At 41.4% G+C, this 27997-nt stretch overlaps 2 protein-coding genes across 7 annotated transcripts in view; one reads left to right on the top strand and one right to left on the bottom strand.

Moving 5' to 3' along the window:
• On the top strand, positions 1-27604 carry TCTN1 (tectonic family member 1). 2 transcript variants are annotated; one of them, XM_081539952.1, is made up of 17 exons: positions 1-278; positions 3908-4028; positions 9447-9577; positions 10669-10814; positions 11041-11175; positions 12386-12473; positions 14009-14118; positions 15580-15600; positions 19733-19876; positions 20413-20538; positions 20935-21020; positions 21518-21658; positions 23689-23851; positions 25934-26059; positions 26499-26643; positions 27039-27083; positions 27513-27604. In XM_081539952.1, the coding sequence occupies exons 1-15, from the start codon at positions 59-61 to the stop codon at positions 26640-26642; spliced, it is 1902 nt and encodes a 633-aa protein (XP_081396078.1). In that variant the 5' UTR covers positions 1-58; the 3' UTR covers position 26643; positions 27039-27083; positions 27513-27604. The 2 variants fall into 2 exon arrangements, with proteins under 2 accessions (XP_081396078.1, XP_081396079.1); XM_081539953.1 differs by lacking the exon at positions 11041-11175.
• The window catches only part of HVCN1 (hydrogen voltage gated channel 1), a 31727-nt gene continuing 30678 nt past the window's right edge, over positions 26949-27997 (bottom strand). For all 5 annotated transcript variants that reach the window (XM_081539958.1, XM_081539957.1, XM_081539956.1 and 2 more), the window contains one exon: positions 26949-27955. In XM_081539958.1, coding sequence (XP_081396084.1) covers positions 27890-27955 — 66 coding nt within the window. In that variant the 3' untranslated portion in view covers positions 26949-27889. The remainder of the gene's footprint in view (positions 27956-27997) is intronic.

Here is a 27997-nt window from a genome sequence, read left to right as displayed (position 1 = left end):
AGGTAACGCGCGGTCTCCCAGCCATCCAGCCACTGGCCGCTCGGCTTGCGGCTGAGCAATGGGCCCGCGAGCCCTTCCGCGGCTCCTGCTCATTCTCCTAGACTGCTGGGCCTCCGTGAGCGCCCAGGCCGGGACCACCCCGGTGATAACGACGGAGAGCTTCAACTCCACCAAACCAATCCCGACGACTCTCCGACCTGTTTTATCTTCTAAGCCCCCTGAAATCCCCAGGGCTTCCAGGCCATTCTCCGGCCCCAGACCCGCCCCGGTCACGGACGGTGGGTAACCAAGTACCAATTCCTGGGGATCGACAGTGGTTCAACCTGCGGGGGTTGGTAGCCCGGGTGAGGATGTAATAACGATAGTTAACGTTTATTGACCACTTAAAGTGTGCAGTCATTGCTAAGTGTTTTATAGGTATTAATTCTCTCAACAACCCTTAAAGGTAGATGTTATTATCACTGTTATACAGATGAGAAAACCGAAGCTCAGAGAGCCAAGTGAGACTATAAAAATCTTTAGAAGTACTTGCTGTGGTCCTGGACGACACTAATGCCAAAGGTGTTGATGAATGAATATTTGCTTGCAGCTTTGCAGTTGAAATTGAAAGTTTCTAGGTAATTGTGGGAATTAAGTGCATAGGATACGTTGAGCTTTTCAATTATGAAAAAGAGACGCAAAAAATCTAGTTTACAGAAAATGACTAGGTTAAGTCCTCCTGTGTTGAGTTGAAGGTAGGGAGTTATGGGGTGAGGGGTTATGCCCACTTCTTAATATTCATCTTTAAGGATAATTAGCATATTTCTCAGAAAATGATCTAATCCTTGAGTTACACAGCTAGTGACTTTTGTAATCTGATTTAACATGGATGACTTCAGGGAATATCTGACTCCAAAATCGAGTGCTAACTTTTGTGAATATACGTTTTTCTGGGGTGAAGGTTCATAGCAGTGAGTACTTTGTCAAATGGGTTTGTAATCTCGAAAAAAAAATCCCTTTTAAGTCCTCTGTAACCCCAATAGATATGCAGTGTTGTTTTTTTTATCCCTTCTTAAGAAAGATCTTTCTTAAATTGAGTCAGGCTCAGTATTAGTAAATAAAAGTCCTCATTGGCTGACCTTCTGAACTCTAGGATTTAAGTTACTGAACCATTATTTCTCCTTTATAAACTGTGTAGTCTGTCAGAAAAAAATACAGAGAAACATATTTGCTATTTTAATATAAAAAAGCTTTGTTTTATATTGAAATTGTTGATTTGACTTAGCAGGGAAGTTAAGTGATAATTTGGGACAGAATATAGCAGAGTATTCAATATCTGAAATTCTCTTAAGATTTTTTGGGCTGAGTTGCCTTTTATCCATGTAAGTATTTCATTTGTTAATACACTTTATCCCCCAAATGAAGCTATTCTTGAACCATCATTAATAGGTCATGTGTTCAGGGCTGTTTTTCCAGTACGAGAGGATGAATTTGCACTTTTCCTTTGTCTTTTAAAGGGCCTCTGTTTAGATCTGTGCAAGTAATGGTAATAAAGGACAGCTGACATTTATTAACTGCTTCCTATGTAGCAAGCCCTGTGCTAAGGATTTCATCTGTGGTGTGTCTCTTCTAATCCTCATAACATTCTTATGATGTTAGGTTGTCATCATTTTTCTTTAACTTTTTTTTTTTGGCTGCACTGCCCAGCATGTACTGGAGAAGGAAATGGCAACCCACTCCAGTATTCTTGCCTGGAGAATCCCAGGGACGGCGGACCCTGGTGGGGTGCCGTCTATGGGGTCGCACAGAGTCGGACATGACTGAAGCGACTTAGCAGCAGCAGCAGCACAGCATGTAGGAACTTAGAACCCAGGCCTCCTGCACTGGAAGGGAGAGTCTTGAAGTCCCCAGGTTATTGCCATTTTTCAGGTTCGTGAATTACTTGCCTGATTTTAGGTCACACCCTAGGTACAGGTTGTAGCAGGAGACTGACTTTGAGTGGAGAACTGGACCACCCTTTGCAGAATGGGTCACAGGTGCAAGAGAAGGACGATAACTTTCATCTCAAATCTGAGCTCTGTTCATTAGTACCTTGTAGCTGTGAAGAGGCTTGGAAGAGCAACTGAGTGCTACTCAGACCCTGTGAGTACTCAGCAGATACTTGTTGGCTCATTAAGTACACTCACATCTTAGATAGAGATCCTTTTTTCTTTCCTAAGTAGAGTTATTAAATACTATTGCTTTGTCCCTAGTAGTCTTATAGCTGCTGCTGCTGCTGCTGCTGCTAAGTCGCTTCAGTCGTGTCCGACTCTGTGTGACCCCATAGACGGCAGCCCACCAGGCTCCGCCATCCCTGGGATTCTCCGGGCAAGAATACTGGAGTGGGTTGCCATTTCCTTCTCCAGTGCATGAAAGGGAAAAGTGAAAGTGAAGTCGCTCAGTCGTGTCTGACTCTTAGCGACCCCATGGACTGTAGCCTACCAGGCTCCTCCATCCATGGGATTTTCCAGGCAAGAGTACTGGAGTGGGGTGCCATTGCCTTCTCCAGTCTTATAGCTACCTACCTGAAAGGTTTTAAGTTTTGTAAAACAAATCAAGATTAATTTCGAACACATAGGCAGGGTGTCTCAACACTGTTTATTTTTTACATTAGTGTACATGAGAGGTGTTATAATTTTCTAAGGACACAAGGGAGTCCTTGGCTAGAGCGAAACATGTGAACTCTAGGGGGGAAACTTTTGTGTCTCTAAGAATGGATTGTGTATTCATTGACAAAAATTTCCTCTTCTCCTGACATTCATCTTCCTAGAGTTTATTATTGTATCTTTTTTAAGATATATATTTTCTAAAGTTTTTTTTTTTTTTTTGCCACACCTCACAGACTGGGGAGTCTTGAGTTCCCTGACCCGGGATTAAACCTGCCTTGGTAGTGAGCACTGAGTCCTAATCACTGAACTGCCAGGGAATTCCTTCTAAAGCTCATTTTTATTATAAAATAATTCATAAATGCTAATAAGAATGTTGTACGGATTGTCTGTCAGCATTTGCTTGAGATCCCTTTTTAAGATTTATTTTTTGCATGAAATCCTTTTTCAAAAAAAAGAAACGTTACAGGTAAGGTTGAAGCACTGATTTTATTCCTTCCTTCCAGCAATAATTAAACTACCATGAGTTCAGTGTTTATCATTCTCATGCTCTGCTATTTAAGTTTCCCCTCACCTCCACACCTCCCCGTTTGACAGCCTGAAACAGGGAATTAAAAATCCAGGTGGTCATCATTATTAAAAATTAAAACTTGCTAAGTGGGGCTTCCTACCTCTTCCCATGTTTTTACTGTCTGAATTACCAAAGATATTTCTAGAACCCCAAGTACAAGGAACCTGAGCCAGCTTGATTCTTGGCCAATAGCCTGTGAACATGGACTCAGCTTCAAAGCTGCAGGTGACATCTGAGGAGAGGAACAAAATTGAGAACTTTGATTCTTGGTAGCCTTAAGTGGGCCCTTCCTCTGAATTGGAATCTCCAGAGGAGCTTAGAAATCTGCACTATTAAAACGATGGTTCTTATGGTCAGGCAAGTGATTTACCGTGTTGATTCTTAAACCTATTTTAATTATCAGCATCACCTGGAAAGTGTTTGAAAAGCCCAGGTGTCTGGGTTTCACAGTTAGCTTACCAAATCAGAGTCTTTGTAGGGAGAGTGCAAATAGAACTTTCCAAGTGAGTCAGATGATGGCCACTTTGGGAAAAGCTCGGATGGAGGAGTACTCAAACTGACTCATTTCACTTCACAGATTTCCCCCAAAGTGCAATATGAAGAATGAAATGGACCTTTGTATGAGATGGATTTTTGGTGCTTTGCAGTGGCAGGGGGCAGTCACTACCTGCAGACTGTGACGCTCTGTGCCGCACCTCTCTTGTTTCTGTAGTTGCTGCTCTGTGTGTCTGTGACTTGGCTCCAGCACAGTGTGATGTCAACTGCTGTTGTGATCCTGATTGCAGCTCCGTGGATTTCAGTGTCTTTTCTGCCTGCTCAATTCCGGTTGTCACGTAAGTTTGTAACATGAAGTTTTGATAAAATTGGACCAAGATAATAAAATTTGGGGACAGAAAGTAAAAACTCCCCCAGGCTGAAAAAACCCAAATCAACCCAGGCTGGTTTCCTGAATTCTGCATCATTCAGAAGCCATGCTGTCGAAATCAATATATTGAAGAGTTATTGCTGTTTAGTCGCTAAGTTGTGTCCAACTCTTTACTGACTGAGCCACCAGGGAAGCCCTCGTGTCCAACTCTTTTGCAACCCCATGGACTGTAGCCCGCCAGGCTCCTCTCTGTGAGATTTCCCAGGCAAGAATACTGGAGTGGGTTGCCATTTCCTTCTCCAGGGAATCTTCCTGACACAGGGATCAAACTCCTGCATCGGCGGATGGGTTCTTTACCACTGAGCCACCTGGGAAGCCTGTGTAGAACAGTATCTATCCCTTATTTGCATCCAGCCAGATGATAGTGCAGGCGAAAGAGAAGTGAGAGTGTACTTTTCACAAAAGTTATAATGAAATCTCTGTGTTCAGAGATTGAATTATGTCTCACTTTGATTTGTAAACAAATAAGGTGTCACATTTTTGTATCTGTGAATTAGTCTTATGTATAGCCTAGGGTGAAAAGTGTAGTTTAATTTTACAGCTTTTGTTGTAGACGTAATTTTCTAATGAAAATTAGATAGGAAAGCTTTGTATATACTTTTCTAATAGATGAATCTACCAGGAATTCTCACAGTTCACATTGTGTAGGGGAAGAATGGAAAATGACATTCCCAGTCGATTGCAAGATAAACAGTTTCTTCTGAGTTACCTGGTTCTTGTAATTCTGATTTCAAAGCTTTTTGATAAAATAACAGCACTTATAAGAAGTTAATTTATTCAGGATGGACCAGTTTATTATTCAGAGATAGCCAATTTAAATTCAGTCTTGTACGAAGTTTTAGCAGTTGAAATTTGATAGGTTGAATGCTTTTTGGAAGTGCAGTGTGTTTTTCCCATGAGAAACTATTTTATTGACCAGTGGGAAATCCAGTCTACTTCTGATGTTGTTAAAATGCCTGGAGCATGGGGTGTTGTAGTCAGATTATTTTTCTGGCTACCTGAACTACACTGTGGTTCAGTCTTTGTTGAAAATCATTCTATTTTCCTGCATTTAGTAAGTTCCAAGAGCTTGAGAGTGAGATATCTGTTCAGATTTGCGATCATTATTTAGAATGTAGTTCTTTAAAAAAAAAATAGCCAATACTGTAATTTTAGGTATAGACTATTTAGAATGGGGGTCAGCCAGCTTTTTCTGTAGAAGGCCGCATAATAAATACTTGTAGCTCTGCAGGCTATGTGGGCTCTGTTGCAGCTTTTCAACTCTGCCATTGTTGAGCAAAAGCAGGCATGTAATGAATGGACGTGACTACATTTCAGTAAAACTTATTTACAGGATTAGGTGTGGTTTGTGGTGCCATGGTTTAGAAATTAGAACTAAATTCGTAGTGCCCTCCTCAGGAAAGGACTTCAGGGTTTTTTTGAGTTAGTTTTGCTTGTGACCTTCTCCTAAATATGAAGTGTAGAAATAATGAAAACTAACAGCCCTAATTAACTGGGTGTTCTTGTTATATAGATTTCAGTTCATAGAAGATTTATTTACATATACTGAACTGTCATAAACTAGTCTTACCATTCAAAAAATTATAAATTTATCATTCAGATTAGTGGATTAGAGTCTTTTTCCCCTCATTAGATGTAAGCTTCTTCAGAGTAAGAATTATCTCTTTTCTATACCATTTATCCCTAGTGCCTAGGATAGTTCCTACCACGTAGTCGGCCTTCATTAAAAGTGAGTTGAATAGATGAATGAATTTCTCTGCTCTACCCTTAAGTGACCCTTGAGTATCCCTTTGACTTTCTCTGCCGTTGTTCTTTCAGGCAGAAACCCATGTCAGAAACCTAGAGGCTCCCCTCACTTGTGCCGCTACCTTGCCTTCTCACGGCTAAGCTGTCTTTCACGGTTCACCATGCCTTTCTTGAGCACTTCTCGTGTGACAGTACCAGGGATTTAAAGACAAGTGAGACATGGTCCTGTCTTCAAAGAGCTCCTTGAGTTAAGGGAGACAAATGAGTGGATGGCAGTTTCTGCACCACACACTAGGAGAACTGAGAGGAGTGGCATCTAACCCAGACAGCTGGACTAGGGAGGTCTTTATAGAAAAATAGCTGAGCTGAGTCCTGAAGGACAAATGAAGTTGATCGGCATGGAATCAGGAAGGGCATTCCTGGCCGAGGGAGCCACATGGCAGAGTCTTGGGGCCGAAGGAGTATAGCCTGTTGCCCTAACTGCAGGTAGCTCAGCGTGGCTGAGGAAGGGTGGAGCCAGAGGAGTGTGGGGAAGGGCAGGGGTCAAGTCCTCAGGGGCCTTGTGTGTATGCTGAGGGGTTTGGATTTTTCCTGACTTCTTCAGGGGGCCGGGGAGTGAGGGGATCTGATTACCAATTTAATAAATTCTGCAGCAGCATGGACAGTGGATCCCAGGGGCCAGGCCTGGTGGCAGGGAACCAAGAAGGAAGTTATTGGAGATGAGCATTAATAAGTGCTCCCCTCTCACCCAGAAGGCTGTGACAGTGGGACTAGAGAGACATGTACGGATGTGATGCTGATTCATTGCACAGGATTAGAGAGCTGCTGACTGGAAGGGGAGGGGTCAAGAGTCCCATTCTGCTGAATCTTCCTCCATGATTGCCCTCATGTCTGTCCGTTCCTACTCCCTTCCTCCTCATAAGCTCATGCCTCATCTTGTGACTCCCTTTCTAAAGAACCTTCAAAAACTCTCATTACCTATAGAATCCATAACCTGAATTCATATCCATCCCAGGCTCTCTCACATCTTATTTCCTAGCAACCCCATCTGGAATCCTTCATCCAACGCAGCTTTGGTACTCTGTTTTCTAAACACCATCAGTACAGTACCCATCCTTGGCCAATGCCATTCTTGCACTTGGATTACCCTCCCATTCCCTCTCTGTCTGACTCCATCTTTTAAGGCCCAGTATGACTCGTAGATTTTCAGTGCTGGATCTTTTCTTATTTATACTACTCATGGTTTTTCCAAAATACTCTTTATGCCCATGATAACAACTCATTTACCATTAGAACTATACAGAGCATTTGGAAAAGAGGCCAGTTACAAAATAAATCAATCCCCCAGCAATACCCATTCCAGAAATATAGTGGAAATGGATTCTAATCATAACACCAATAGAAATATAACATCATAGAATTAAACTTAACTATTCAGAATTTATGTGAAGAAAACTTCAAGATATAATGAGATATAAAACATTTGAATAAATGGAGAGATAAAATCTGTGTAGTGGGATGGGTAGAATCATTACTTACTTATACATTTCAATTTATTATAATGTAATTCCAGTCAGATGGGAGAGGGATAATGTGTCAAAATGATTCTAAAATTCATCTGGAAGAACAAACAGATGAGAACAGCCAAGACGTTATTGAACAAGAAGAGCAAACTACTAGGTTTAAAACATTTGTAACACTATAATAATGAATATAATGTGTATGAATTCATTATGGATAAGTAGATCACTGAAAGAGAATAGGAAGGCCAAAAATCAGTTGTGTGTACTGATTTTACACCAGCCAATTTTCTTAAAGTATTTTTTTCTACTTAAGTATTTAATGTAAATGTGGTATTTATTGTAAACATGGTATTTCGCATCTGTGGAGTAAAGGTTGGATTGTTCAGTAAATGATGCAGGATGATTATTGAAAAACTAACATTAGATTCCTGCTTCATAATGTTACACTGAAGTAAATTACCAACAGGTAGAAGAGTGAAATGTTAAAAAAAATTAATGAATGAAAAATATATGTGAATATTTATAATCTTGGGTTAGGGAAATGTCTTTTTTCTTTTTGGCCACACTATACAGCATGTGGGATCTTAGTTTCTTGACCAGGGATCGAATGCATGCCTCCTGCAATGGAAGTGGGGAGTCTTAACTGCTAGACTGCCAGTGAAGTCCCGGGTAATGTCTTTTAAGATAAACCCAAAGGCAAGCTATAAAAGAAAAGGTTGACAACTTCATTATTTTAAAAAATCAGTTAATCATACCTCAGAAGAGGAATGATGATCATAAAAAAACAAAACAAAACTTCTGTGTGACAAAAAAACACTATAAAACTGAAAGGTTAACAAACTGGGAAGAAATATTTCTAATACTCAAATTCTTAATATGGGTTCTTATAACTCAAGAAGACAAACGTTCTCATAAAAATTAATCAACTCATGAAAAAAATACCAGTGAGCTATAACCATATGCACAAACATTTAACTTCACTAGTAAAAGAGAAAATTCAAATTAGAACAATGAGATAACAGGCTTTTGCCCATGAAATTAGCAAATGGTAAAAACTGATAACATGCAGTCTTGGCAAGAGTGCAGCAAAATAGGCGCTCTTGTTACTACAGTGTTGGTGAGGTTGCACGTTGCCTTCCTGGAAGGCAGTATGGTAGTAAGTCTCAGAAGCCTCAAATTTTGTACCTACCTTTTGACCCAGCAATTCCATTTCAGGAGATATCGCCTAAGGAAATAACTGGAGACATTAATACAAATGTATGTACGAGGGTGTCACTGAAGCATTATATATAATCAGGAGAAATTATAAACAGCCTAGGTCAACTGTAGAGGATTGGTTAAAAAAAATTGGGAATAGCTTAATAAATTGGTATACAGTGAAACCATATAATATAATAATACAAAAACATTTGATGATATGGAAACTATTGGGCACTCTGTATTAAGTGGGAAAAGGCCTTAAAGTGGTATGTAATATGATCTCATTTTTGTTGTATCTCCCTAAACCATGTCTGTATCTATATCAAATTGATTAGGGTTTGTTAAGTCTGGGATTGGTTGAAGACTTGACTATACTGCAGTTTCTAAGCCCCCAAACTTCCAGATGATGTTACTTTTTCTCATTTTCACATTCGTTTATGAAGACAGCTTTATTCTAAAGACAAGGAATTTGGATCCATTCTGGGTACTTATAAACAGTCTGAAGTTCTGCAAAATTTTATATAATTGAATATTACATCAGAGTTTGCAAGGTTCATTTACATCAAAATCATTTCTCATCTGTATTCCATACTTGACAAGATTTCCTTAAAGGTTATTCTGGTTGTCTTAATATTTTCACTGTTAGAGGGAGAAAGTTTAAAATGCCGAACATTTTAACACTGAATAAACTAAATAAAAGTGGATTCAATTCTAACATCACACTTTCATAAATATCCTCCATGTAGTTGTTAACATAGTACAGTGCAAGCATCTGACAGTTCTAAAATAATCTTGCTAAGATTGTGTGCTTGTGCCTTAGAACTTTGTCTTATTATTATTATTTTTTTAATTTTCAGGGGTGATAGTCACTTTTGTAGTCAAAAAGCAGCTGTCTATTCATTGAATTTTACAGCAGACCCACCTCAGAGAGTATTTAAACTTGTCGACCAGATCAACCCATCTATTTTCTGCATTCATATTACAAACTGTAAGTATTTGATATTGGTATACTGTGTGAAATTCTGGAAAGTTTTTTCTTTTAAGAGTTGTTTTATGGAAAAATGTCACATCAAGTTAGATTTAAAGCAGTTATTCTACAGTTTGACTAGAGGTTATCCTGAGGCCATTCCACAGACAACTGCACATAACTTTATAAACCTGTGGCCGTGCATGTTTTCTTTAATTGTGCTTTTGTAGTTGTTTTGTAGTTGTTGAAATCTCGTGCTTTATTTCTCATATTTTATTTCAAGGTGTTTATAAAATGTAGACATGCCTAAGAATCTAGATTTATTTATGGGGGGGTGTGTGTGTGTGCATTTCCTCCTGATTTAATGGTTGAGAGTCAGGTTCAGCTTTGGTTTCAATTTCCTTTTTTCTCTTTTATTTTTACTAAGGGTATTTGCATGAAAACAGGATCTTTATTTTTATCTGGGCATTTAGCTCAATTAGATGTCTAGTTCCAAAGTATAAAACACTATCAAGATCAGAGATACATTGATGGTTTTATCAATTAAACTTTATCATCTTTTCAGAATGTCTTTATATTTTGGTTTTGTCCCCTTGCACTTAAAAATTTAGGTGGATGCTCTATGGTTTGTAATCTGCAGTAATGGCTGGTCAGCTGTAACAGGCCCAGTGAACATAACCAGCCTGTTCCCTCCTCCTCCCACCTCTCATGTACAGAGCACATTATTGTCCTGGGCTTCGGAGGTGGCTGTGTGAGGGTAGAAACAGGATCTTTCATTCCCCTAGCCATCTGGAGAGAGTTGCCCCTGAGAGATTAACGCAGTTGATGTGTCCATGGACTGGAGAAAGAGAGTGATTTTTATTGGCTTCTGTTGTGCTGTTTACCTGCAGGCCTTAGAAACTCTTGCTTCCACAGTAGAGAAAGAGGCCATGCTTGGGGAGTCTATTTAATAAGATCCAAGAAATCTTGGGGGAAGTGAATATTTAGAGACATTTTAATTTTTTCACAGCAGCCTTACTGCTACTAAAGATTGTTTCCTAAATACTATGTATACTGTATATGCTATACATATTATATTTTATACTGATTTAAAATACTTTCTCTAAAAACAGATAAACCTGCATTATCCTTTATTAATCCAGAAGTGACTGATGAAAGCAGTTTTGATAAATTGATGAAAGCACCTGATGGTTTTTCACTGAATGCAGAATCAAATGTTTTAGCCAGACTGGATGCTCCCCAAACTGCAAAATATGAGGTGAGCCAGGAACTTAAGTCCACTCAACCCTGTCATAAATATCTTGTCTTTATAAGTATGTTCCCAGTAAGCTAGCTTCCCTGAGACACAGAATTGATATTATAAACCAAAAAACAATGTTTGTGCCTGTAGATCAAAAATCATGAAAATTAAAATTGAGTAGTTGAATTCTAACATAGAGTTTTGAGGCATATATTCTCTTGTAAGCTTTCGTTTGTCTCTGCAGAATTTTTTTCTTCTCTACCTCAAAAGATGCAGCAAAGTGCTTGAGAGATGCTGCTGGAAACAGAGGGGATGGGCTGGAGTCCGGCTCCTCTTCTCAGAGTTGTGTGTAGTTGTACAGACTTTGGGAAGATGTGTGGTATTTGTTATCCATTCCTTCATAAACCTTTAAATATGTTATGTGTTAACTTTGACTAAATGTCGTAATTTTTGGAAGCATCTTTTTAAAAGAGAAGTATAAAACAACCTGTGCTAGTTCTAAAAGTTGAAGGTATAGAAGTACATAAGTAAAAATGGAAAGGTCCTCATCTCCAGTTAAAACTAAAGCACACTGCAAGGAAATTCCCTGGTGGCCCAGTGGTTGGGTCTCCACGTTTCCACTGCACATTCAGTCCCTAGTCGGAGAAATAAGATCCTGTAAGCCATGCGGCTTTGCCAAAAACAAATAAACATTGCACACTGAAAATCACTGTTAACAGATGTGTGTATATTCCTGTTTTTTTAATGCATCTACTGAAATATACATATAATATTGTGCAGAAATGAAATTTCTAGTTATCCACATTGTGCTATAAATTTCCTTTTTTATTCATGATCAATTTTATGCATCTTCCCATGTCACTATAAAAGTGGCCATTTCTGGAGCATTTCCCACCTGCTAGGCACTGGGCAGAGCTCTTCAGACATCATTGTACACAACTCTGGGACGGATACTTCACTGTCCCCATTTAAGTGATGAGGAAAACATAGGTATAGGAAGGAGCTAGTGTTGGAGCTGCATTTTGCTGACACAGAGTATTCCTTCCAGGGATGTGTCATTATTTATTACTGAGCCATTCCGCTATCTAACAGACATTCGTTTCAAGGTTTTGCTATTATAAATAATCCACAATAAACATTCTTATAGATATTTTTTTGTCTTATTAAATCCATAGGGTATGTTCCTATAAATGGGTTAACTTGGTCAAAATGAATGGAAATTTAAAATACCAATACCAGCTTGCCCTCCAGAAAGACTGCAGGAGTTTATTCTCCCAGCTCTAGTGAAAGAGAGGGCTTGTTCCTCGTTTGCTGGCACCTGTGTCAGCCTCTTAGATACCCTTCCAGTGGGACAGAAGTAGAATAGCCTAGAATAAAAAAGCCTGCAAATTCTGTAACATGCATACACAGAAACACACAGCCTTAAAAGGAAAAGGGTGAGGCAGCTAGATGTTTGCTCCCTGCAGGTAGGGACCACATCTGTTTTTTAATCTTCCCTGCAGTGCTGCTTGTCACGTAGTAGCTGTGTAGTGAGTGTTGAACGGATGCCTTAGTAGCACCCTGACAGCTGTTGGTTGTTCTGTTTGCAGTATGGGGTTCATCTGCAGACTTCAGATTCATTTTTGAGATTTCCTTCTCCCCTTACATCATCTCTGTGCACTGATAATAACCCTGCAGGTAAGAGAGTGGGCGTTTTTCTTTTTCTCTGCAAACAGAGTTTACTCTTAGTTAAATTTATAGCAATCATAATAAACAAACTTTGTAACTGGAAACAGAGTCTTAGAGTTGAAAGACACTTCAGAGGTGGGATAGTTCAGTCCCTCCCCCTCACCCCTGCTTGATGCCAGAATCTTTTCTGCCATCTGTGGTCACTGCTTGAGCATTCGTTGTGATGGGGAACTCACTACCTGCAACCGGCCCACTCAGTTGTTTAACTGTTGAGGTTGTTGGAAAGTTCTTTTGTCACTGGAGCTAAAGTTTGTCAATAGCTAACGTTGATTAACTGTGTGCTGGGCGTTGTGTTACGTGCTTGCATGTGTTTTTCGCATTGATCCTCACGATGATCCTCTCAGGGAGGGTTATCTTCATTCTTTAGATGAGGAAACTGAGAAACTGAGTTCAGTTTCTTCCTCAGGCAGTGGTGAAGCAGGATGCAACCCACGCAACTGCCTCCCATGGGTCCTACTTCCCCTTCAGGAGCATCATAGACTCTATGGAGTAACCACTCTTGGCAACAGAAGGCAATAGGCCTGGCTTTCCCGTCCTTAGCCAGCCTCACTATGCCGAAGCCCATTAAGCCATGGATGATAGCGTGTGGCCTCATGAAGCAACACTTGCTACATGAAGGAAAATGTGTTCTGTTGAAGAGGCTTAACCTTGCTCACACAGCAGGAGCAGTGTAATTTAGAACCAAACTGAGATACCATTTCCACTTAATGGATTGCAAAGCATAAAGAAATTAATGCTGTGGAGAAGTAGGTGCTTGTCTGTTTCTCTGGTGGGACTAAAAATTGGTACAGCCTTGGTAAAGGGCACTTGGGCAATATGCATCAAATTTGCAGACAAATATGCCCTTTAACTTAGCTGTTCTACTTCTAGAAGTTGGTCCTACAGAAACTCTGGCCCACATGCAAAATGATAGATTGCAGCATTGTTAGAGCAAAACTGGAGACAACTTCCATTAGTGGGGAACTGGTTGGATAGATTATGGTGTGTCTGTAATAGACTACGAGTTATCCCTAAAAAGAGGACGAGGAAGCTCTTCATACTGAGATAGACTGAACTCCAGGATACGTTGCTCAGTGAAGAAGACAAAGGGCAGAATATATGTTGTGAGTTTGTTTCCAAAAGGGGAAGGAAATACTTAAAAAAAAATGTGTGTGTGTGCACACAGACACTGACACACACTTTCTGAAAATATCATAGGATATTTCCAGAAAGATACACAAGAAACTTCATGCAGACTCTTTCTGGGGAAGGGGACTGGTGGTTGCTGAGTGTTAGGGGTTGGAGGGAGACAACTCCTCAAATCTTTTTCTGAATTTTGAATCATGTGACTGTATTACATATTTGAAAAATAATTTTTTATACCCTATCTTAAGCATGTTGTATATGTGTCATAACTTTGCAGTTTTACTTAGATTACAATTTCTCAGTTAGAAATTTTTCTAATTTTTTTTTTCCTTTTCCCTTGGGAACGTTATGCTTTCCAGCATTTCTGGTTAACCAAGCTGTTACGTGCACCAGGAGGGTAAATTTGGAACAGTGTGAAGAAATGGAAACCTTGAGCATGGCTTATTACAGCAGCCCTAAAATTTTGAGGGTAAGAATTATTTTGAAGTAAAACTTGATTCATTGGGTTTATTTTCTGTTCTTTGTACCCTTTTAAAATATGACAAGTAGAGAATCATTTCAGTACATGATTGACACTCAGAATTTTTCTTCTCCAGTTCTTTGGTGTACTGATACCAAAGGTATTGAAATAATCACTTAAAATAATTTTTATTTTTATATAGTTAGCTCATAATTTGCTTTCATTTTTTTCTTTTTTGCATTCATTCATTTTGATGGTAACTACTAATGTCTGTCTCCTGCATTAAAAAAACCTCTATTAATAACCAAAACTTTCAGAATTATAAAAACATCTAATGTCTGTTACAGAAATGATCATACTAGCACCAAAAAGTTATATTTCTGATTGGCAGATAAATACCCAGTAAAGGACAGGAAATAGGTTTGCTGGAGAAAGAGAAGCGGCCCTTTATCCTGGTTGTGGTGACTGAAACCTGAACTGAATAGATGAGAGAGGCCACTGGCCCAATTGGTGGTGACATGGAGGGTCACAAGGGGAGAAGACGTTTTTCAGTGATTAAAAATCATATGATTATTGTGAAAGCCCCCACCCCCTTCTGCTTTCCTTCTACTGAGAGGGGAGTGTGGTGATGGCAGCGGGGGATGGGGGGTTCCATGGCATCTGTATTCATCTGAACTTCACTTTTCAGAATCAAGTTTGATCTTTTCCTCTTCCCACCCTTTCCCTCTTTCTTTCCTCGAAGTCAGCCATCTGCGCCTGTGAGTTCTTCCAGTTCATGTGACCCCTCACAGTTGTCCTGTAAACAGTCCCCCAGGCATGCAGGCACAATTCTCTTTCATCTCAGAGCCCCCACCCCCAGACATGTCTACTCAACCCCCTCCCCAAAAGCGCCTATTGGCCTATAGGGCATCTTGTGGTTGGAGAAGTGGGATTGGGGGTGTAGGGACAGGAGTGGAGGGCAGCAGAGTCCTTCAGGAAGAGAGCTCCAGCCATGCTGGGGAGTCAGGAGCTTGGCCTCCAGGGGGCTCAGGCTAGAGACAGGAAGACCAGGAGACTGTGGAGCCACCTGGGCAGGCGATGGTGTCCTTCCCATGAGGACAGGCACAGCACAAGTGACCAGAAGGAGAGGAGCTGTGTCTTCTCTACAGTGTTATGTCACTGATGACCATGTGAAAAATACTGAATAATTACACTGAAGCATGGAGGCTTCCTGAGACACCCTCTGTTGGGCTGTGTTATTGAGCTCCCAATCTGAAGGTAATGAATATAGAAGGAAAATGTAAAGTTACCTGTTTTATGATGACACAGATACAAAAATATATAGATGGCAAGGCTTGATTAAGGAAATTCTGTTTTTCTCTTTGAGAATTCTTTAATAAGAGGAATATGCCCTTTAATGCCCATCTGAAAAAGCAGTAACAGTGCTTCTTTTTGTTGTACATAACAAAATTTGTTGTTTTTTTTATCTAGGTGCCTGGTTCAGGAATAGAGGTAAGAATACTTACTGGACTTATTGTCTTACCTTAGAGCCCTTTGAAATGAATACACTTACAGCTGGAACAGTACCTTACTGCCAATAACAAAAACATTTGTCAAAAAGCAAACAGAAATGAAATAGGGAAATTCCTTAGTAGACCATTCTTTTATTATCGCGAAAGGGTCAGACTTTCAAATTCCTTTAGTTTTTGTAGTCCACACTTGTTCATGTTTAAATGGCTAGGTGTCTTGACTGACAAGGGGTGTGATTGGCCTCTGTGCTTTCAGGGCATCCCTTTATGTCTTCTTGGCCTCTTGTCAGGAGAGCTGGCTAGCTCCCAGGATGCTGTCTGTCCAGTATAGAAAATAGAAGGAGATCTTGTGCCCAGTGAATGTACACACCTGTGTAGGAGATGAGCACTGTCAGGATAGCTTCCAGGGTTGAGTTGCAGGTAGGTTCTAGTCAAAGCCATGGCCCCAGCCCAGTGGCCCTGGAGAGCCTTGGTCAGGAGGCTGCGGTCTCTTTGCAGCTATGTCAGAAAGATGGTGGGGTTGTTCTTGTTCTTGGGGTTGTACCCTGCTCCTCCCTGTGAATACCACAGTCCCCAAGGAGGCCGAGGCATTGACCTTGTCATCAGCTCCCAGAGCCTGTGGAATTGGTTGGCCTTGGTTCAAAACTCAGCTTTGCTGTTATTTTCTCATATGATACCTGCCTCAGTCTCCCTAGTTGCAAGTGGGTGGATGGTAGTGTCTGCCCCAGAGGCTTGATGTAAGGCTGGAGGGAGAGAACCCACATGATGTGAGGCTCGGCTCTGGGTAAGGCGTCTGTTGTCCAGGAAGCACTGCAGACCACAGTACCTGCTATGACTGAGTTCATTACGTCTCTGGACACAAACGTGAGGTAGACGTTTAGAAAGGGATAGTCGTCTGACCCTGGACTCCACACAGCTGTGTGTGGCCCTGGATTTCTTCATCTATGAAGGTGCTTTCAAACTTACTTTAGTTACAGTGCTTCTTCAAGTGAAATCTTAAGCAGAGCCTGCCTAGTATGTAATATGGATTGAATCCAAAGCCCCTGGTTGGAGCAGAGGTGGGGTCAGAAACCCTTTACCTGCCCAACTTCCCCATCTTTCTACTTTCTGGTCCCTTGTGAGGAACACTACAGCTCCCAGGGACCTGGTTTGAGAGTCATATAATAGACTAGCTCTCAAATACCTCTGATCACTAAGAAAGTACTTAAAAAAAACTATTTACATTTTAAAATTTTTGGCTGTGCTGGATCTTCATTGCCTTACATGGGCTTTCTCTAGTTGCAGCAAGCAGGAGCTACTCTCTAGTTGTGGTGTGGAGGGCTTCTCATTGCAGTGGCTTCTCGTTGCGGCTCCTGGGCTCTAGAGCATGGGCCCAAGGGTTGTGGTGCATGGGCTTAATTGCCCCATGGCATGTGGGATCTTCCTGGACCAGGGATCGAGCCCGTGTCCCCTGTATTGGCAGGCTGATTCTGCCAGGGAAGTCCTAAAAAGTGCATTTATTATACCATTCAAAGTTGAACTGCCTGTGGGGACAGCTGCCCTGTCCGCCATATAGCGTTGGTACTAAGGTGTTCCTGGAAGGTATTGGGCCCTTCATGGGTTGGGTGTTAATTGAATGACTAAGGATTGATTCAGTCAAGTAGGGAAGACCTATTGTGAGGAATAATGGGACTTTACTCAAAGGCACATACTGTGTGCCAAGTGCTGTTCCAAGTGCTCTGCGTGTCTGCAGTCCTTTGGTTGTCCCAGTGATCCTAGGAGGCAGGTCCTGTTGTTAGCACTCTCTGGCACATGGGTCATAGAGAGATGAATTGGTTTGCCCGAGGCTACACAGCGGGGGAGTACAGAGCTGGGATAAGAAGCCATGCTGTCTGGCTCCAGAGACCTTATTCTTAGCAATGACTGGACCAGCTCTACTGTGTGCCAAGCCCCAAGTTAGAAGTTTCGCACACATTCTGTCTTTGTATCCTGTGGCCACGCAGTCAAGCCATGGCAGTCTGGGACTGTGGCATCAAAGCTCCGAAGAATGTCACTTAATATCAGGGGTGTGTCTAAATTTTTTTTTTTAATGCAGCTTCCGAAGTCTGTTAGAGGATCAGGAATATAAAAGTTGGATCCAGTCTTCCCACTAATAGAAGCTCATTGTGATTGCTTGGAATTGTTGTCAGTATTTATTGAACCATCAACAAAAGATTGTCTTGGCCCTGTAGTTTTGTTGTTAAGTGGGCTTTAGTTCTTTGCCAGTGGTTAGGTTGGGAATGGGATATGACTGAATAGGACATTCAGGAAACCAGGGCGGCCCTACCATCTTCATTCTTGTGACTGAATGCACATTGGTAGGCTTGTGCAGTTCTTGCCGTTACCCTCCTCCCTCAGTCTTGACAAAGCTAGTTTAACTGAGCCCTTTGCTTTCTGCCAGTCACACCCACACGCCGCGGGGATGGCTTCATCAGAGGCTGGTATGGAAAGGCGTGCGCTTGCTTGGAACACAATATATCATTGCTGAATTGGCATTTCAGATAAAGGAATCCAGGGTTATCTTTTGATGGCTTCCTTAAGAGCTAATCACCCGGTAGCTAATTAACCGGTAGCATGGAACTCGTGTTATGCAGAGGACTTTGTAGTGACTGGAGTTGCCAACCTGCGACTCTGTCGCATGACAGCTCATCTTTGCTTCTGAACAATATCATGTTCTTGTATTAGAGGTTTGACTATCAAGGGACAGTTGCAGGTCTTCTTGGTCATGGGAACAGACACATAAGAACTACTTGTTTATGTATAAAATGACAGCTTAAATACATAGTGAGTTTGAATTATAAACAGCATAGTACTTGGTTGAGGGCAAAGTTCAAAGCAATATAAACAAACGGATACAAGTTAGGTTCCTTCCTAAACAGTGGTTTCTAAGAGCAGATATTTAGAGCAAACGTCAGACTTGTCTCATGATACAAAGAGGCCAAAAGATCTAGAGGTTCAAGCCAGTGAAAGATTGCTTGGTGCTCTGTCACTCCAGTGGCGATGGCCATAAGTGAAAAATGTCCTTTAGTAGCATTGATCTAACCAGGGTTTCTTGATTCTGCTTAAAAAAATTTGTTTCTGTTTTTCTTCCTCATGATCCCACCACGAGTATATATGTGTATAAGGGTGTGTGTAGAAGTTGTGTATAAACTGGGTCAAGCATATATTCAGAGAGGTTGTGGGGGTTTAGGAGGATGGATTCTGGGACTATATGAAGAATGTGCACGTGCGTGTATAGAGCAAGTGCATTTATCAGTAGGAGCTGTGGTTTGGAGGTGAGAGTGTATGTGTGCCTTTGATGGTATGATGGGAGATGTGTGCGTGTGTGGGATATAATACCCTTACCATAAAACTTACCATTTTAAAGAGTACAATTCAGTGGCTTTTGGTATATTCGCAAGGTTATGCAGTCAGCACCATTATCTAATTCCAGAACATTCTCACCACCCCAAAAAGAAACCCTGTGCTCATTAGCTATCACTTTTCATTCTACCCCAGCCTTCTCCCCTTGCCCCTGGCAACCACTGTATATACTTTCTGTCTCTATGGATTTGCCTATTCTGGACATTTCACACAGATGGGATCATGTAGTGCGTGGGCCTTTGTGTCTGGCTTCTCTCACTCAGCACCACGTTCTCAGGACTCACCTGTGTTGTTGCATGTGTTAGTGCTTCGTTCCTTTTTATGGATGATTCTTTTTATGGACAATATCATTTTGTAGGGATAGACCACATTCTATTTATTCATTCATCAGTTGATGGACATTTGGGTTGTTTTCAGTTTGGGGCTATTATGAATGCTGCTGTGAACATTTGTGTACATGTTTTTGTGTGAACATGTTTTCAGGGGTAATCACTTAACATTTTGGTTATATCCATCTCAGATATTTTCTATGTGAATGTGTGCATGTATTTACATATAAATAAATATCTGTGTTTTTGCAAGTGTGGAATTCTAGTATGCATATTGGTCTATAGCGTGCTTTTCCCTCCTTGGCAGTGTATCTGTGGAGGTGTGTTTCAAGCTTTATACTATTTTTACCCATTAACTTCCTCTGTTCAGGTGTGTGTTTGGTAACCGAGGACTTTACTTTGCAGGTCCCTATCACGGTTCAGTCCATTGTCATTCGGTCTCTAAATAAAACACTAACCCGACTGGAAGACATGGAAATACTGAGGATATCAAAGCAGGATGTTGTTGAGGCGGGGCATATTAAAATCTGCACTAACGTCGTTCTTGAGGTAGGCACCCAGTTTGGCTTTGAAAGTTCACTCTGTCTGTGGCCGGCTCAAGCTGGGTGTGGTCCTGAGGGGTAACTGGCCACCCTCTGGCCTATTTGATGGTATTGCTTTTCTTGTCTTGGCCTCCTGCTTGCCTTTATCCTGTCTCATCAGAGGTCACTTCTTTGTCCCTGAAGTAATCACGTGTGAATTTTCTCCACAAACCTAGTAACTTATAAGAATACATCATAATTTGTTACTGCTGCTGTTGTTTTAACACATTTATCTACAGAGATAGGCTGCTTACATTCTGCTCAGGCCAGCTGACTTGTACCTTCTGTGATTGGGCCCAGAAAGGCTCAGATGCCACTGTCAGTGGCTGATGCTGAGCTAACACCTCCCATAATCCGGTTGGACAGGAGAGATACACTTCTCTCTCTGCATGAGAAGTGGGAAGGGATAGCCTCCTAGATGTATATTTTTTTAATGTGAGTTATTAATACAGCTACGGAAACATATTGGGAACAGATGTATCTGAAGTATCCTTTTATTTTTAGGTGACGTACAGCCTCACATATACAGATGCAGGTGAGGTAATAAAAGCTGATCTCTTTCTTCTTCTGGGAGCAGTGAGCAATGCAATGGTTCCACTTCAGCAAAAGTTTGAGATTTATTTTATTCAGGTAAGTTTGATCAATTTTCATAAAAGTATCAATAATTGCCAAGTATAAAGAAATCATGAATTAGTGAAAAAAAAATCTCAAATTAGAAGTGTTACTACAGCCATTTGTTCAGAACAAAGGGCTCGCATGTAGCCTGTGGAAGCTTGTCACAAAATCCAGCCAGAGTCCTTGTGTCTTTTCCACTTGGGAATAAGCTTCTCCTCCCTGTGAGCTTGTCCTTATACAGCATGATGTACTCCTACACTCTGCAGATATATTTATAGTTCTGAGTAGGGGGAGAAACTCTTTCATTGGTTGGTAGTCCCACATTTCATTATGAAAACCGTTTCATTTTCCCTCTGCCATTTCCTTATTAAAACGAGACTTATTTGGGGGCATTTCTGCACTGTCTTTCAGCAAAACGCAAAGCCAGTTCCTCTCAGTGGAAACCCTGGCTATGTGGTGGGGCTCCCGTTAGTTGCCGGATTCCAGCCTCAGAAGGGATATCCTTTTTGGCTCTGTAGAGAAGCTTCATTTCCCTGTCCGCGCGTGTGGGCTGCACTTCTCCTGATCACTGAGGGTCCTGAGGGCTGGAGAGACTGGTCTGGCCAGAGCTGCCTTCGGGGGGCTTGGCCTGCACAGCAAGCAGGGCTGTGTGGTGCCTGATGGGGTAGGATGGCCCAGGGGACCGGCAGTGTCTTACAGTGAAAGCCTTCAGACAGAAAGGTTGACAGACATTTAGAGTTATTTGATTTTACACTTAAACTGAGACTGTTAAATTAGTGGTTTTGAAAACGTGGAATTAATTTTGAAGGGCCAGTTTCTGAGAATTTTTCTTCTGAGGCTCTCCTAATCAAGGAAAACAGTTACAACTATTTTCCCTTCTCCTGGGAAATAACTGTCAAAATCCCCAAGGCCTAGAGAAGGGATATTTGGGTCTCACTCAAATCTCATGTCACACGCGTGACACCATCTGCTACTCCCTTAACCTTCTGTGAATGTCTGGGATCATTCAGACCACGAATAGATACGGACAACTTACTCTTCTTCGTAGCACAACTGAGCAAGACTGCTTAGCAGTAGAGGGGATCCGGGCCCCAGTATTATTTGGTTACAACATGCAATCTGGCTGTAAACTCAGGTAAGAGAGTAACTTGCTTCTGTTGGAGCCTATTTGCATTGATCAAGAAAAAGAAAAACACTCTTACTCTTCCCATTGTTTTCCCTGTGTTCTCCCACTGTACCTTTATTTATATATATATATATAGATAAAATTTTTATTATAGTTAATTTACAATGTTGTGTTAGTTTCAAGTATACAGCAAAGTGAGTCATTATACATATAGCCCCTCTTTTTAATTTTCCCATATAGGTCATTACAGAGTATTGATTAGAATTCCCTGTGCTATACAGTAGGTCCTTGTTAGTTATCTAGCCCTTCCCATTTTAATCAAACCTCTGCATCAGCTGACAAGCTAATTAGCATATTATTAGTGGGTAGCAGCAATAATAACAGTAATTTATTTTACAATGATGTAGTTTCTGGTTTTCTAATTTTAATTCTCATAACCATAAACTATTTGTCACGATTCCAAGGAAAATTGTTAAAATCCTTTTTGCTTATCAGATATGGCAGAGTAAAAATACAAAGGCTTTGTATGTTTTATCTTTTTATTGTCAAACATAATGTAAAATGTTGAACAGCTCTGTGTGGCTTGCTCTAAAGACAGCACTTCTTACCTTCATTTTCCCTATCCCAGAGTCCCAGAGTCAATCACTTTCAACTCTTATGGTTGAGTTTTTGGAAATTTGTCCCCAAATCTTTAAATAACCCATATAAATGCTTCTTCTTGATTTTTATGGTTTTATGACTTTTGTTTTTATTTATTTATTCAGGTATAAAGTTGATTTATAATGTTTCAGTGTTCAGTTCACTTCAGTCGCTCAGTCGTGTCCGACTCTTTGCGACCCCATGAATTGCAGCACGCCAGGCCTCCCTGTCCATCACCAACTCCCAGAGTTTACCCAAACCCATGTCCATCGAGTCAGTGATGCCATCCAACCATCTCATTCTCTATCGTCCCCTTCTCCTCCTCCCAATCCTTCCCAGCATTAGGGTCTTTTCCAATGAGTCAACTCTTCGCATGAGGTAGCCAAAGTATTGGGAGTTTCAGCTTCAACATCAGTCCTTCCAATGAATACCCAGGACTGATCTCCTTTAGGATGGACTGGTTGGATCTCCTTGCAGTCCAAGGGACTCTCAAAGTTATATTATTTTCAGATTCTTTTCCATTATAGGTTATTATAGCATGTTGAATGTAGTTCCCTTTGCTGTACAGTAGATCCTTGTTTATTTTCTTATGACTTTATTTATTTGAGTTCCCACTATGGGAGATGAAGATTTGGCTCTTTCTCTTTTGGTCCCCTACCCCACAAGCCACTTGCTGCCCATCCTTATATCTTCCCAGGGTATCTACATCATTATTTTGGTTAGACCAAAATTCACCATTTACATTATTCTGATCATGTTAGACTAGCATTTCTGAAAGGAGGTTCTGTGGGATACATTTCCATAATGTCAGCAGGGGTAAGTCTGTGGTTTAATATGTTTGGGAAACACCAAATTAAAGTTCAAAACATGATTCCTTATTAAGTAAGCACTTCTCAGAGTCTTTAGTATGTCAGTGTACTTCAGTGGGGACATGGGTATGTAATATTTCCCAAATGTTTGGCCATGGAACCCTTCTTGTACAGAGCTTCTCCATGGAATATAGTTTGGGAAACTTTGTTTTGGACTCATCTCCCTGGGTAACCAAAATTTCACAAAGTGAGAGACACTTTAACTTCAAATAATCCCCTTTTTGGAGAGTGGAAAAAGAAACTAGAGAGAACATGTGTATTGTTGAGGAATGTAAAAATAAAAAAAAACACTGCAGGTACAATATTCTATAATCAAAGATATTATGGGTACTAACACTGTATTAATGTGAGGTATTTGGCAGATATAACATAAAGATGGCTAATACCTTGAGACAGATGCCTTTGTTAATTTTAGTACTTTTTGTGTGCTAGAGAAATGTCATAATTAAACATGACCTTGACATTTATTAAAAAAGAGAAACTGTAGGTTTGAATAGTCACCTCATTTGACCTCATTCTCCTTCCCAAAAGACTGACCAAAGCTCTCACATGTCGGCTGGTAGCGCAGAAGATGAAGAGTCTGCTAAAGGGTCAGGGCTTTCCAGATTATGTGGCCCCTTTTGGAAATTCCCAGGCCCAGGATGTGCTGGACTGGGTGCCCATCTATTTCATCACCTGGACGTCTCATGTGAAGGTAAAGGGGGAGAAGCTGAAGGCCAGTTGCTAGCGGTCTCCAGCGTGCACCTGCCCCTCTCACTGTGGGGAGACACAGGCAGTGGGGAGGCGGGGGGCACCTGTTGAGGGGGTGGGTGGCTGTGGGTGGGAGTTTGGACTTTGTTGTCAGATAGGCCTGGATCTTGAATACTGACTTTGCCCCTAGTTAGCAGCAATTCAGCCAGCAATTTTACGAGTTTGAGCCTCTTTTTCCTCATAGCTGTATTACTGCCCTCAGGGCTTGTTGAGAGTTAAAATCAGGTAACATTAATGGTGCCTAGTGGTCACTCTATAAATGGAGACCACTACCAGTCACCATCCTGTTCCTTGTTAGTGTTAGGCAAGGTCTTCTCTAGGTATCATGATATAATAGGTGAAGTGTTAAGGACTGTTTCAGTAAGACTTACTACCATCTGCAGAGCTGTCCCATCCATTATTCCCTGGTCTATAAAAGCACTCCACCCATGAGAGCTTTCAATTCTAAAGTTCCCAGAAGGGTTTAATGGAAATTGACATCCTACAAATAGGTTCCAGATCACATGTGGTTCTTCTGCCCACCTTTTTCTTTTGTCTCAGCAGTCAGAGTGTGGGCTGGCTCGTCAGCGGAGGCGTGCTCTCCATCTTTATCCTTTAATTGCCCGGCTTTTTCTTGTCACTGTTTCTTCAGGCCTCTCATTATCTGCTTAGCACATTTATAGCATGGGGACAATGAGGTGAGGACTAGCTCACTAGCTCTGGTCCCACCCTCCCCACTGAGTCCCCAGCAGAGACCCGTGATTACTCAGTCCCTGTGGTTCAGCTAAGTCTTGGTTCAGCTCTGCCGCCTCAGTGAACCAGGCAGATTGCTTCCAGCTTCTTGCAGATGGGTTAAGATGTCCAGTTGTTACTTCTGCCTCAGAAGGGAAGACATAAGTTGTGGCGGGAGAGGCAGCAGCATGGACACAAGCACTGCCGGGCTCTCTGCCAGTCGGGAGCTTAGAGAGCCCGGAGCAGGTTTCATCCCAGCCTTCTAGGCAGAGCCGACACGAGAGCATCTGCTGGGCTCAGTTGACACCAGCTGCGTGTTGCAGCTTCTCCTAATGACAGGATATTTTCAAGGATTTTTGAGCCTGCAGATTTCTTAAGAGACAGTGCTAAGCCAAGGAATTCCACCCTTGCCTTTTCGGCCGGCACCAAATTTAGCAGGTATGCTAACTTTGCATGCCCCAAAGAAATGTATTTTTAAGAACTTTTCATTGTGGAAAGATTTCACACATACATACACAAAAAGTAGAATACTTCAGTGGAATTCCATCTCCCCATCGGGCAGCTTTAACATGATCACATTTGCCAATTGAAGAAACTGTAAAGACAGGAAAGAGGTCTGGAAGGCCCCCTTCACCCATGTTCCCCTGAGGGCTGAGCAAACAAAGATCCTGGGGCAGAGGTCTCAGGCCCAGCTCCCAGTGTCCAGGCCTGAACTGGGCAGCTCCATTGTGGCACCAGTGCCCTTGATTGAGAGTGAGAGTTAACTTCTTTGAAAACTTAAGACAGTGCCTGTATACCCCGATGTGGCATCTTAATTGCCAACCAATGAAATCAGATAAGTGAAGAAAGGACTTGAATTTCCTCTAAGAACATGTTAACATGATATGCAGTCAGGTTTAATTTCTGACTATTAATAATACCGTATTCCCTTTTCCTCCTCCCCCCATACCAACTCCTTTCCTAAAGAATCTCTGAGGTAGATGTAAATGGGTGGGTGCAGTTAGACCTGTCAGGGCCCTGGAGGGTCCATAGTTGGGGGTACCACAACTCCCAGGTAATGCTGGTCTCTTTAGAAACAGGAAGGGCTGGAAAAATTATGCTTTAGGTGTTAAAAATTTTTTGGAGCATTGAGTACTTTTAAAATACATGCTGCTTCTAAGCTGTTTTTATCTGAACTTCTAGAGTCTATTCATTCTCTTGTTCAGAACATTTTGTAATATGGGAAACATTTTATAATTAAAACTCTGAACTGCAGATTAAGTTTGACTTAAGGTTGTATAATACTCAAATTGATTAATGGCATATTATTGTACAGGATTCCTGCCAGCTCCCAGTGGCTTTGACGGTAGAAGTGAAGTGGACTAAATACGGATCCTTATTGAACCCACAGGCTAAAATAGTCAATGTAACTGCAAATCTAATTTCATCTTCCTTTCCTGAGGTAGGCCTAATTTTAAAGATACAGGTTAAGACACAAGGCCAGACAAAACTCAACTGTGATAGGTGAAATTTATTATTTTGTAAAAAATAATAATTAAAATTTAAACAATCTGGATTCTTAAAACAATTTAGCAGTCATTGTTTAGAGGAAAAACCTCCACTGAACAAAATGGTTTTGTTCACATTTGCATTCTTGTTTAGATTTGATCTTTAAAATTCTTTTCAGAATTGAGTTATGAAGGACATCAGTGTGTGAGGGACAACCTGAGTGGAAACTGTCTCTCTCCTCTGAGTTAGTGACTGATGAGCCTTCCACGTACCTATCAGATTCATGAACTGACAGCTGTTGGGTGAGGAAGGGCATGGAAGCTGTGTCATCTTTGTTATCCTGATAACACACTGGAGGGCAGGGCTTGCATCACTCTGATTTTGTATTACAGACCAACTCAGGAAATGAAAGGACGATTCTTATTTCCACTGCGGTTACTTTTGTGGATGTGTCTGCACCTGCAGAGGCAGGCTTCAGAGCTCGGCCAACCATCAACGCCAGGCTGCCCTTTAATTTCTTCTTCCCATTTGTTTGATGTAAGTCGTTAAATAAGGAAACTACACCATATCTGCAGAATACAGCATGTGTGGGGCCCACGGTCCCTCGGAGACATTCCACTTTATTATAACCCTTGAGATTGTCCCCAGACCAGCACACTTCCTCTCCACTCACTTCCCTCCTCTCGTCTCCCTTTGGAAATGTCATTCTACTTGGTCTGACATTAGAAGGGGGCATCGTCTGGTCTTAGCTAGTTCCAGTACTCTCAACACATAGGTTATATGTAGAAACCAAGTTGCACCTTTGAGAAGACAAGAGGACAGCCCTTCAAGTAGTGCAGGCATTGAGGGTTTATCCAGTTTATTCATCCCCTGCTTTAAATGTGAGTTATTTTTAAAATATTATTTTTAGTTAAGGTTTTCTTCCTTTTCAGGTCCTGCTGAAATGAGTACAAAAATAGCAAATTGTTTAAAATCATGTGAGTAGAGGACAAGGCCTCACAAGGGGATCTTCCCCCAAATGTCATGTTAATTACAGTAGAGTCTTGGGTCTAATTGCCACTTCTGTACCAGGCACCAGAGCTAGCTTGCTCTCCAGTTAGTGGGCTGGTCTGGGATGCCACCAAGTGATTCCAAGCAATTGAAGCTGGAAAGGATCTAGTAGGAGGGCCCAAGGGAAGGAGAGAGTTTATTTTCTACATTAATTGTACAGTAACTGAGGAAAATGTTGTCAGATGGCAGAACTAGGTGGAGCCAGCTAAAAGCTGGAGGATGCAGAGGAGGGGGCTGGGTACTTGAGAACGGCCTCCTTGGGGGAAATTGTGGTTAGCTATTTAGAACAGCTTGGACATGTGAAAGACTTCTAGAATGTGCTGATAGCTAAGATAGCTTTCTTTTTTGTTTTTCAGAGTGCTCATATGAAAGGATGTACTGATCCCTCAATATACATGTGAAAAGTGAAAACTGTACATTTGATGAGATTAAATTTTATATATGGCTAGTAATTGTCCAGCTTGTTCATTTTCAAGCAAGAGTAAAGTGTTCAACATGAGAAAAGTATAGTTTATGGTACATTTGTAACACAGGGTAGGGTGGGACATTCTCAGTCACACCAAGGAAGAAATAGAGCCTCTGAAAGGCTGTTTCCCCCAGAATCCGAGTCGGCAGCAGTGAGGCAAAGCCATCAAACCAAACCTCTCCCTGACGTGGCCCCAGAGGGGCGGCTGTCTTCCTCGTCACAAGCCCATGAGGCAGGTCTTCCCTTTGGGCTGGAAAAGGTGTGTGTCTAGTTCACCTCCCCAAGAAGTCCATGCTGTCTCAATAGCTTGTTAAGTCTCTCAATTTCTTGTTCCTGTTATTACAAAAGCAGACAAATAACCGATTTACCTTCTGA

The sequence above is a fragment of the Giraffa tippelskirchi genome, chromosome 11 (assembly GCF_054371585.1).
Source record: "Giraffa tippelskirchi isolate mGirTip1 chromosome 11, T2T-mGirTip1v1.2.pri, whole genome shotgun sequence".
NCBI classification, from domain to species: Eukaryota; Metazoa; Chordata; class Mammalia; order Artiodactyla; family Giraffidae; genus Giraffa; species Giraffa tippelskirchi.
The sequence above is the reverse complement of the archived record's forward strand: the minus strand, read 5'-3'. Positions and strand labels throughout refer to the sequence as shown.